Source organism: Lathyrus oleraceus, chromosome 1, assembly GCF_024323335.1.
Source record: "Lathyrus oleraceus cultivar Zhongwan6 chromosome 1, CAAS_Psat_ZW6_1.0, whole genome shotgun sequence".
NCBI lineage: Eukaryota > Viridiplantae > Streptophyta > Magnoliopsida > Fabales > Fabaceae > Lathyrus > Lathyrus oleraceus.
Genome location: NC_066579.1, coordinates 427,624,260 through 427,636,260, shown reverse-complemented (window position 1 = coordinate 427,636,260; position 12,001 = coordinate 427,624,260). Strand labels below are relative to the sequence as shown.

The 12,001-nt window shown below is 33.6% G+C and overlaps 1 protein-coding gene across 1 annotated transcript; it reads left to right on the top strand.

Annotated features, from left to right (window-relative positions):
- Nucleotides 1–1,300: 1,300 nt before the first annotated feature.
- On the top strand, nucleotides 1,301–4,912 carry LOC127079501 (uncharacterized). The gene is made up of 3 exons (XM_051019889.1): nucleotides 1,301–1,559; nucleotides 3,529–4,026; nucleotides 4,143–4,912. The coding sequence occupies exons 1-3, from the start codon at nucleotides 1,469–1,471 to the stop codon at nucleotides 4,733–4,735; spliced, it is 1,182 nt and encodes a 393-aa protein (XP_050875846.1). The 5' UTR covers nucleotides 1,301–1,468; the 3' UTR covers nucleotides 4,736–4,912.
- The last annotated feature ends 7,089 nt before the right edge of the window (nucleotides 4,913–12,001 follow it).

Sequence of the window (12,001 nt, the reverse complement as noted above, 5' to 3'; positions counted from 1 at the left end):
GCTTAAGTCTGTGTCCAGCAACCTTCAACTCTTTCTTCGGACCTCTTTCCTAAAAATAATTAAAACACATATTATAAAACACAATATAAAATATTCAAATATTATTCAATTTCAAATATACGTCGTTTATTTACCTCACCAAACCATAAATGGCGAGCAACATGATACTCGTACTTTACCAAAAGAGATGTATCGTACGACCCTCCTGGATAGCCAGTCGGCTCTGCTGCAGATGTAGATGGGCCCCGTCCTAAACTACGGTATGGAATCCTACCGTCGGCACCTCGTCTTCGAACCACTATAAAAAAATTATAAAAAATATATATACACCGGAACACTATTAAAAAGAGTTCTAGTGTTACGAAAACTCAGTTACACTTCCGAAACACTTTTCAAAAGACTTTCGGTTAATTGAATGAAAACCGGAAGTCTTTTACGAAGAGTTCCGGTAACCACTCTTCCAAACCGGGAGTCTTTATTAAAGAGTTCCGATTCAACGTCTAAAATTTGCAGCGAACCGGAAGTCTTCTGGAAAGTGTTCTGCTATGTTGTTTGTGAACCGGAAGACTTACTCTTAGTGTTTCGGTTTACAATGACAAAAAGACTGATTCGGAAGTCTTAAAGCGAAAATGAAATAAAATCCAATTTTTTGAAAAATATATCCTATTTATACAAGGGTATTTTGGTCCAAAAATCTATTGTAGGGGTATGAGATAAAATTTTCAGTAAAAATATTAAATTAGATTATTTGTTATATTTGAAGGCCCAGAGTTTTTATTTAATTTGTTACATTTAAAGATCAATTGACATAACAAATCAATTCATTTTGACCGATTAATGTCCGGCCTTAATTTTATATGCCAAATTTGAAATGTGGATAAAACGAAAAACACTATATGGCAGGGACTTTATTAACCCTAAAAAAAATTTAAACATATATCTAGAAGGTTAGTATATGATACCGAAGAAACATATAATGTGAACACTGTAACGCAGTATGTCCTAACTGATACGGCGCTGGAGTGGGCCTGCCGTGAGACCAAAATCACAGAACCTTAAATTTAGTTTGCCCATCAAATAAATATAAATTTTTGTACTACACAATTAAATAGGTAACATCAAAAAACAATTGAATGCCTTTAATATTACTATACCCTTAAATTTTTTATGATTTCTATCTATATACAAAATTTATTATGCCAATGTCACTCTTTCTATAATAATAGCAAAACAAAAAAGTGTCCCCACTCTGTAGATCACAAGAATTTTAAAATCACTTTATTTCAATAAAGTGATTTTACCCTAAGCTACACAAGAAGAAAAAGAGAATAGTACTAGTACTATACTACTAGTGCTAGCTCCTTGTGAGTGAAAGAATCTTAAATAAAAGGACACTCACTCCTCTTACTCTCTTTGCCTTTGTGCTCCTCAAAAACAGAGCATCAGATAAGCAGCACTGTGTGTGAAAATGGCTTGGAGCTCCACAAGAATGAAATGGGTCTTCATGTTGGTGCCTCTGTTCTTACTCCATCTGGCTTTCTCAACAACCGCAGAAGATGGTAATGTTTCTCTTCTTCTTTCTTTGTCTGCTGAGATCTGACATCAAAATTGCTTCTTTTGCATATCTTTGGGTTTTGTTTCTAGTAGCTTAGAATAATGTTGTTTAATTTGTGAAGCCTTCAAATCATTATAAATGTTCTGTCTAGGTTGTTCTGTTCGACTTTATTTAAGGTTTCACGCTTCCATATGAAGTGAAACCAATTAACCAACACTATCTTTGTTTTCTTTAATTCAATGATTTTCACTTGTTTTTGGTTATCCCATTTGTGCTGTTTTGTTTTCAATTTCATTTCTCCTTGAACCAATGTCAGGAGTGGAGTTAAAAAATGTTCCTAGAAAATGACTAAAATAAAAATTAAGGATACTATGATGATGGGCAAAAGAATTGAAAAATTGGTACTAGGGTTGTAGTTTTTCACATTTAGTACTTCTAAGCTCTGATAAAAAAAATATATTATGCAACTAATCTTCTTAATATGACCAAACTCCAGGTCCTAATTGTATATGACCCACATTGATTTTGTGTACAAAACTGTAGATGACAGTGATATATCTAACAAACTTACTATCTCTAGAGTAAAATATACACTAAGACACAAAAATGTAATATTTGTTAGTATAAAATATATTATTATAACAAATTTAATTAACTGAAAGAGCAGTTCAGATAATATAACTACCTTTTTTTTTATTATATACAAAATTTGAATAGAATTAACTAAGCTGGCAAAACCGGTCCAACCTAGTCTTTGGGCATTGTCTGTTTTACCCGCACTTTAATACGGGATAAACCAATAATTTATGTCTCATCTTCTAATGTGTCCTTTACATTCTACTCTGTTTTTTTTTTGAGTTTTGAATTAAGGACATTAACATAATAATTTTATGTATTTTTCGGTCTTTACCTTTTGTGCGAGCTTAAATAGACGTAGAGTTAACTAACTTCTTAGATAAGTGTAAAAGAAAAAGGTTTTTATATAAGTTTTTCGTTAGATAAAAAAGTTATCTAAATCTGAAATCACCGCAAAAAACATCGCTATCCTACAATAATTGATAAAGTGAAAGGATAAAAACTTTACCCTAAAAACATGGTGATCAAAATAGTCAAGTAGATTATTATAGGATGGTCATAGTATAGTATATAGTATAGTATTGTAGGACTAATAAGAGAAGAAAATCTTAACCTAAAGATGTAAAAGAAAGCATATGGTTGGTAAGCCGTAAACATATGGGTCCCAAACCAAAGACTTTTTCGCATCCTAGGGATATGAAAATGGTAAAATGACCTTCTTGCCACAGTGTTCCCGCTTCTCCATACTTGCTTTTTCCCTCCAGTTTTGAGAAAAGTGCAAGGTCCTTTTCGTAAATAACCCAAACCCTCATAATACTTTTACCATTATTGTCCTTTATGTCACTAAACCCTATTCCCATACAAACTCAACCCATAATCTTGTTAATTAAAGTATATGTTAATCAAAACCAAATTAAAAAAGTATCAGTTAGGACATCCTAAATAGTTTAAGGGTTCTGAGATTTAACCCTAAATAGTTTTGTTTTTTTTTTATAGTTGTGCTTGGTCAAAGAAGAGGAGTGAGGGCATGTGTTGGGACCCACGCGGGGAACGCGGGATCGTACAAGACTTAAATTTGTTTTCTATCATAATCATTTTTTGTCCTGTTTTTCTTCATTCGAATCTTTTCCACCTATTTTCTGTTTGGTTTCTTCCCGTATGTCATTTTTCAATGCCACCTTATTTTGTTCTTCGCAAGTTGTCATGTATTGAGACACTTTTGAACTATTGTTTATTTTGTTCCATAATTTATTGCTCCAGTGTGGCCTTTGAGACCCATCATTTGGATAAGATAATCTAAATTTCACTAGGTGGTCAAAAAGGATCAAATAATAGATTAGAAAAAATGGTTATAACGAGTTAATAAAATTTTCTAAATTTTATTTTATTATTTACAGGTTTAGTACCAAATGGAGATTTTGAGGCAAGTCCATCCAACGGCTTTCCTAACGAAGCAATAGTAGAGGGACCCAGTGAAGTCCCGAGCTGGAAATCAAATGGAACCGTTGAGCTAGTCGAATCAGGCCAAAAACAAGGTGGGATGATCCTCATTGTACCACAAGGTAGACACGCGGTAAGAATCGGTAATGACGCTGAAATAAGCCAAGAATTACCTGTGGAAAAAGGCTCGATTTACTCGGTAACATTCTGCGCGGCTCGCACGTGCGCGCAATTTGAATCTATTAACGTGTCAGTGTCGTCCGCATCACAGACGATAGACTTGCAGACACTGTATAATGTTCAAGGTTGGAACCCTTATGCGGTTTCTTTTAATGCGGATGAAGATAGTTTTAAGTTGGTTTTTAAGAATCCTGGTATGGAGGATGATCCTACTTGTGGGCCCATTATTGATAACATTGCTATCAAGAAGCTTTTCACTCCTGACAAGCCCAAAGGTATGTATTTAATATTTATAATTATTTTGTCTCAGTATACGAAGTGGTTGGGAGCTCTTTTAATGTTTTTCTACAAGTTCATTCAAATTTTTAATGCACTATGTTGGGATTTGCAGATAATGCAGTAATCAATGGTGATTTTGAAGAAGGTCCATGGATGTTTCGAAACACGTCAATGGGAGTGTTACTTCCGACAAACCTAGACGAAGAGACTTCATCGCTTCCTGGTTGGATAGTTGAATCGAACCGAGCCGTTCGTTATATTGATTCTGATCATTATGCGGTTCCGCAAGGGAGGAGAGCCATTGAGCTTCTCTCTGGAAAAGAAGGTATCATATCTCAAATGGTTGAAACCAAACCTGAAAAGGCGTATACCTTAACTTTCTCATTAGGTCATGCTGATGACAAATGCAAAGAGCCTCTTGCTGTTATGGCCTTTGCTGGTGACCAAACTCAGAACATTCATTACACACCAAATTCGAATTCTACTTTTCAAGTTTCTAATCTGAATTTCACTGCCAAAGCTGATATGACTAGAATTGCTTTCTATAGTGTTTACTACAATACTAGAAGTGATGATATGAGCTCTCTTTGTGGGCCTGTTGTGGATGATGTGAGGGTTTGGTTTTCTAGGTCTAACGGGCTTCGTGGGCTGGGCTTTGTAAGACTTGGGCTTGGGATTTTGGGTTTAGTTTTGGTTCTTGTTTAAAAGGGGTTGATTATGTTTTGGTTTATTTAATGTTATTACTACTAAGCTTGATAGGTTCTTTTGTATTTTGGGGTAGGTGAAGTCACATTCTCCAAAATTGTTGTATTGTGAACTAATGTTAAGTTTATAGTTTATGCTATATTTAAAGTTAAAAATTAAAATGTGTAGTTGTATGTATCATTTGTAATTAATTTTATTTATAATGGCATAGTAGTTACCAACATAGTGGCACACTTGATAAGAACAAAATCCCATAAATGTGTAAAATAAAACATAAAATCTCATAAATGTGTTTAAAATAAAACATAAGATAGAGTTGTGGTTTTGGTGAAAAGTAAGGAGAATTTTTTATTGTATTGTCATTGTCATTGGGTGATGGTATGGGTCATGAGAGGTTATTGGAATGCGTTTTTGTTTGTATAGTTAAAAATGAAAATTTAAAAACAAAAATAATTTCTATAGAAGCGGAAGCATATCTAGATTTTTTTTTTAAATAATCAGTTTTTTCAAAAAATATTCAAAAATAATTAATAATGTCTTTTTTCTGAATGTTACACTAATAATGTTTTTATTTTTTTCTGGGATTGGTTCGGTAACTTTTTCGGATCTCAAGAAAATTACACTCACATTAGAGCCTTTTGGATTAACTACTGTTTGGGTATGTAGTTGGTTTAATCCTTGAGCTTGTTGCATGGCACTCATTGAAGTGGCAAGTTGTCCAACTTATGTTTGCAAAGTCTAAATACTATAATCTGTTCGTTGCTGAAATTGGAGACTCTTTATAACCATTTGCTTGACAAGTTCCTCTAGTGAAGGTTCAGAAGGTGAAAAGGTGGTTACTTGTGGAGGGTTATATGGTGGTGGTGGTGGAAAGGGTAACATCAATTGTTTCACTAAAGAGGTAAGTTCATCAATTCTGATTTCTAGAGCTTTGTTGGAAGAAGAAACCTGAATCTCATTCGCACCTTTTGCTTGGACCATAAAAGTATCCCTTGTTATGAACTGTTGGGAGTTAAGTGACATCTTCTCAATAAAGGATTTGGCAGCAGCTGGAGTCTTATCAACAAGTGCTCCACCACTAGCAGCATCTAAAATGTTTCTTTCCATTAGTAGCAATCTCTCATAAAAGTATTGTATTAGTAATTGTTCAAAAATCTGGTGGTGAGGACAACTCGACACTAACTGCTTGAATCTCTCCCAATATTCAGCCAATGATTCCATGTCAACCTGTCTAATACCACATATTTCTTTTCTGATTGAAGAAGCTCTTGAAGTAGGGAAAAATCTTTCTAAGAATATTTTCTTCATATTATTCCAACTTGTAATAGAATTTGACTCAATATAATATAACCAATCTTTTGCAGCACCTTGTAGTGAGAATGAAAATGCTCTAAGATTAACATGATCTTCAGTAATTCCTTGAGGCCTCAATGATGTAGAACACACAATCTGAAATTCTTTTAGATGCCTATGCGGATCCTCACCTGCAAAACCATTAAACCTTGGCAACAAGTGTATTAAACCATATTTCAATTTGAAAGGTACAACAGCAACAAGAAATTCAATACATAAAGCATTATAATTAACATCAGGGGCGACAAGTTCTCTGAGGGTTCTTTGGTCAGCCATGTTAAACTCAATAGAAAAGAAAAAAAACCAACAAATAGTGAGAAAACACAACTAACTCAGCAATGCAGCAACAAATAGAAAAATACCGACAATGTCCCTATTAAGTAAAAACAATTGAAATACGAAAAAAAACGATTAAAATAAAATACAAAAAAATACAAAAACACAAAAATTAATCTAATAACGTCAATTAAGAATTTTGAGAATTTTTTCTGAATTTTTTGAAACTACCAAAACAGAAAATAAATCATAAAAAATAGAAAAATAAGGAATTTCGATTTTTTAGGGTGGCGTCCACAATTTAGAGGCTTTCGATCCTTGATTTTTTTATAATAAATAGATAAATAATCGGAATATTCTGAGACGATTTTCTTAAAAATAGAATTTTTTTCCTAAACCGCAAAAAGACCCGAACGCAAGAAAGTTAAGGCAAAAAAATGCTAAAAAAAAATAACACCTATGACTATAATAATGGTTAGACTATAATAATAGTTAAAATCTACAGGAGTCCCCGGCAACGGCGCCAATTTGATCCGCTGTCGCACACGGGTCAAAAACGAGTAATAAAATATAGTAAACGGGAAGCGACACCTCGAGTATTGTATCACAAGGACTCTTGAATGTTATAACCAAACGAATGGAAAAAAGGGGTTTTAAAGGTTTAAAACTTAAATCGAAGATAATTAAAGGTAAAAGCAAAATTGATAAATAAGCTAATCTATTGTATCGATTTCCGACTTATCATCGATTCTTATAATTTCAATTCCCTAGAGGATTCAATCCCATTCGATTACAATACCCACTGACAAGCGCAAATTGGTATTATATGATGTATGTTCCTAATTTCCGAATTAAGCAAACGGATTTAAGCAAACGCGAATTAAGCAAACGCGACTTAATCAAACATGATAACGAAAAAGCTACGCTAACGTGATTATAGTTAAGGATCATACAAACAATCAAATTTAATCAACTCTATCCTATAAGAAACAATCAAATTAAGCAAACGAAAGTAATCGAATTAAGCAAACAAGTTTATAGGGAGAATTGAAAAGAAATCGAAACTAAACAGAAATTATTAAAAACCTCAAAGTGCAATTCGAATACAACATATCGGTTCTTTGGGAATTAGCTCTCCATGAAATCTTCTAAGCAATATTGTCTCATCAAAATTCAGAAATATATTCATGTAGCAGTGGAAGACCTAATATAATAAAAGGGAAATTCAGGCCCTTATGGGATCCGACCCGAAAATTACAAAAATCGGCCCAAACTAACTATTTTAATTAAGTCTGGGACTTTAACGAATTATTCGACCATTCTTCATTCTGAATATGCTTTTGACTTTAACACTAAACTCGTAGTTCTTTCTCTTAGCTTTCCAACGTATATTAGAATGCGTCAATCCGAGTCCTATAGCCCAAGTTATGATCTGAATAGTGACAAGGTATTGAATAACTATTTATGCTGAAAATAAAGTACGAAAATAAAATAAAACCAAAAATAAACTTAAATATAAAAATACACTAAAATAATAAAAATAATAGAATAAATTATAGAAATACCTCAGTATAATTATACAAGAATGTGCATCAAAATGCACTGATCAGAGACCTCGGACACAAACTAACGCATCTGGATGTAGAATAGAGGGACGTTATAAGCGGGTCGGTCATTAGTTTATTGTCAGTCCAATGTAATCAATTATTACAACATCAATAAATTTATTTTTTTCCATTATTATTTTTTATTTATTAAATAAACAAAATTAAAACTTAAAAAAAATTATAAAAAAAATACAAGGGGTGTAGGCGCCAGAGGGATTGGCGCCTCCTCATGAGGGCAAATGCATATGCCAATAGCGTTGGTGCCTCCTCATGAGGAGCCTAATGCATGCGTCAATGTTATTGACGCCTCCTCTTCATCCTTAGGGGGTGCGTCAATTCATCTGGCGCATCCTCTTGTAAAACTGTTTATTTTGATATTTTTTTGAATTATTAGTTATTTTTAAAAAAAATTGAAAAAACTGATTATTTTAAAAAAAATCGCATATCTATACAAAAAATAAAAAATAAAAAATTCATAAACTTGTAATTTTTGCAAGGATAAAATTATAAACTCTCTAAATACAATTGTAATTTTTAAAGAGAAAATTATAAACCCTCAAAATGATAATTTTCAAAATTGCAAACCATGTCTCAATTAATTTTTGAACAGAAAAATTGTAAACCCTCTTTTAATTATAATTTTTAGACGGAAAAGTTGTAAATTCTATCAACAAATTATTTTTGAACGAAAAAATAAAAAATCCTCTTAACAAACTATTTTTGAAAAAAAAAATAGAAAATCTTCTTTAAACATACAACTACCTAAATTCTCAATACACCGAAAAGACTACATTTTGTTGTTGTGTAGAAAACTAAAGCTAACTATCTCTACTTATATTAATACTCAAATTCTATTTTCTTTCAACTACCCGATGTGGGACTTGGATTAATATATTATTTGATCCAACAAATCCCCCATTCATCTAAAGTCTCATATATCTTCACTTTGTATTCAACTTCATCTTCAAAACAATCATTAGAGTTATAATGATTAGCCACATTTGTAAATTATTACTTCGATTTTTTTGTCTTCTTCCTCCATTGATCAGAATTTTTTGTTACACTTCCTTTTGCGCTTGATCATCATTTTTTTGTGACTCTACCTTCCTCCTTTGATTAGAACTTTAGCTCTGATATTAGTTGTTGGGAGGAAATCCACAACACAACGAAATGATCCAACAACACAATCTCTCCCAAATATAAAATGCAACAACAATCAACAAAACACATCAAACAACACAACACAATTTTAGCATGGAAAAACCTCTATAATTAGGAGTGAAAAACCACGGGACTTGTAGCATATAGGCCACTTAAATCTCCATTATAACCAAACAATGGATACAATCAAGGTTCTCTCTAACACTAGTTAGAGGCATACATCAATATCATCAATATATACAATCAATCTTGGAATACAACAAGAATCAAGAAAGACAATCAACCAAAACAACCATAAAAAGCTGCACCTCATAAGTGGACTCGTCAGACAGACTTAGAATGCTTAAAAATTTATATCCATCGTTTATAATGTACCTCTGTGAGTGATGAATACCGTGACAAAAAATGAGCACGATCCGACGGTTGGATTGTGACAAAACTCTGATCTCGTGGGACAGCTCTGTGCTGAATTGGGGTTGCGGGAATTTCACTCTTCTTTCAATTTTTCTTTTGTTGTTTCTCACCTTATGAATTATTAACCTAATTATCTTTGTTAAATAGTAACAAAAGCTTACACACACATGGGCTACTAACCCACATTCATTTGGGACACTCCAAATAAGAGGGATAGCTCAACAAACTCCCCTGACTATTTATCGTGAGAATTGGTAAACAACCGCTGATCTTCCAAATTACTAAATTTGGTCACTTACAGGATCGATCAGATTGATCCTAGGACATGTGCTAATTGTTTAAAGTGGGTTCTAGTAAATACGAATACTTAAACAGTATTGTGATGATAATAATTAGTGAAACTACTTAGACAATAAAAGACTAACACAAATTAAAGAGAAAGATTGTAAAAGAAATGACGATAACTAGCAGCAAAAAAGAATATTTGAAATAAAGAAGTATTTCTGGAAAAGATAAAGATAAATGGTATTACTTCAAAGTAACTGACAATGGTGTAAAACAAACGTACATTTCTTAATTTACGGTTCCTCTTCACACGGGTACTTGGTAAGTTTTATAGACTTTGTACACACTTTGACACACACACTTGATCCTAACACTAAGACCTTATATTTATACTAATTGAAATAACTGTTTCCAACGGCCTCTTAATCACATCGAGACAAATGGCACTTTGCATGGATGCAACTATCCACTATGCTCCACGTGTACCTTCAATAGTTTCAGATAAGAACAAAGTTCCCTCCTTTATTTGAATTTTTGAATCTCTAGTCGAAGCAGTCTTCAAAATATTAAAGAATATTTCTAAGTCCTAACTGCACACTGGCCCTTCTCATCTAGGGACTTTCGACTAAATCTCCCTAATATCATATTCAGTCGAAAACGTCTTCACATGGAATTTCCATTTTGTAACTCTAAAATGAGCGTCGAAATTAGGAGCTAACAAATTGCCCCATAAAAATGTTATTTTCGACACATAGAAGAAAAAGACATTTTTTTGAGAACATGCTTCGACGCCTTGGACAACACTGGCATATTGTCCAATGTTCCAATGTTGCAAAACTTTTCAGTTTCTCTCAGTTGTCTGGTGACGTTAGAATCATCATTACATTTTCCTAATCACGTCTCTTCAGCCCACAACCGAATCTTTTCAATTATCACGTTTCCTAGACTTTAGGAGATCATGGGTTTAGACATTAATTACCACATATCCATCACACTATCCAAGGAAGACACGTGTCCCACTAACTTGTCAACCATTAATGTTGATTTGAGACTTTTTTCTCCCAACCATGCTTATAAAAGCCACAAACTTACCAATTTCACTTTTTACGCTTTCTGAACTTTCAAACACTCTTACTATTCATCCTCAAACAATCTTCAACCGAAACCCATATTATCTTTTCTTCTTCCAACTTTCAACAAAGATGGCAACCTTAAGCAAAAACCTCAAAGAAGTGAGTAAAGAAATCAAGACCGCAACTGTCAAATCAAAAGCTCCCAAGAAGATTTTGGAACTCCCTCCTTTCACCATATTACCTAATTCAGTAATGGTGGGTAATCAACAATATATCCCAGAACCCAAAACGGAGGAACAACGCAGGATCTACGTTTCCCAGGTACTTATCCCTGTTTCTGTTTCTGGAAAAACTCATGCATTATCTGGGCCCTTGACTGATTTAGACACTGATTTTAGCAAACTTAAAGAATACTTTCCCTCTTACCATAAATGCAACCCATAGGGCAAGCGAAAAAACCTAGGGTTGAACTAACCGCTACTGAAACCCCAAACACTAGTGAAACCATAGATTTGAGGTTCATGAACAACGAATTTAGAGTTTTTCGCGCTACTCCCTCATTCAAAGACCTAACAAATTATCTGGAATGGTTAAATAAAATAGAAAAAACCAAAGCCCCAAAATGGAAAGACATGGGAATTTACGACCTGATAATGTTGTTGAAGGTAGGATTGGATTATAGTGCATCCATGTTGGTTTCTTCACTGTATTTATGGGATATTACACATTACACTTTCCACCTCCCATGTGGCATGGCCACACCATCACTTTTCGACTTAGCCACTATCACAGGGCTAAAACCCACTAGACACCCGTACGACCCTGAGATTGATTATGAAGATACCATAACTTTTTCGACCTCTAGAGCAGCGTATTCGACTCACATTACACACTATCATGACAAAGATACTGATACCATCTCTGATGTGGAACACATAGCTTTCTTAGCTCTGTGGTTGTCTCATTCTGTATTTTGCTCGAAGTCTCTACAAGTTGCTGAAAAGTATCTCACCCTGGTAAACCAATTATATGCTGGACATATTGTTTGCCTAAGTGAAATGATATTGGAAAGCCTTTATGAATCATTGAGTGATGGT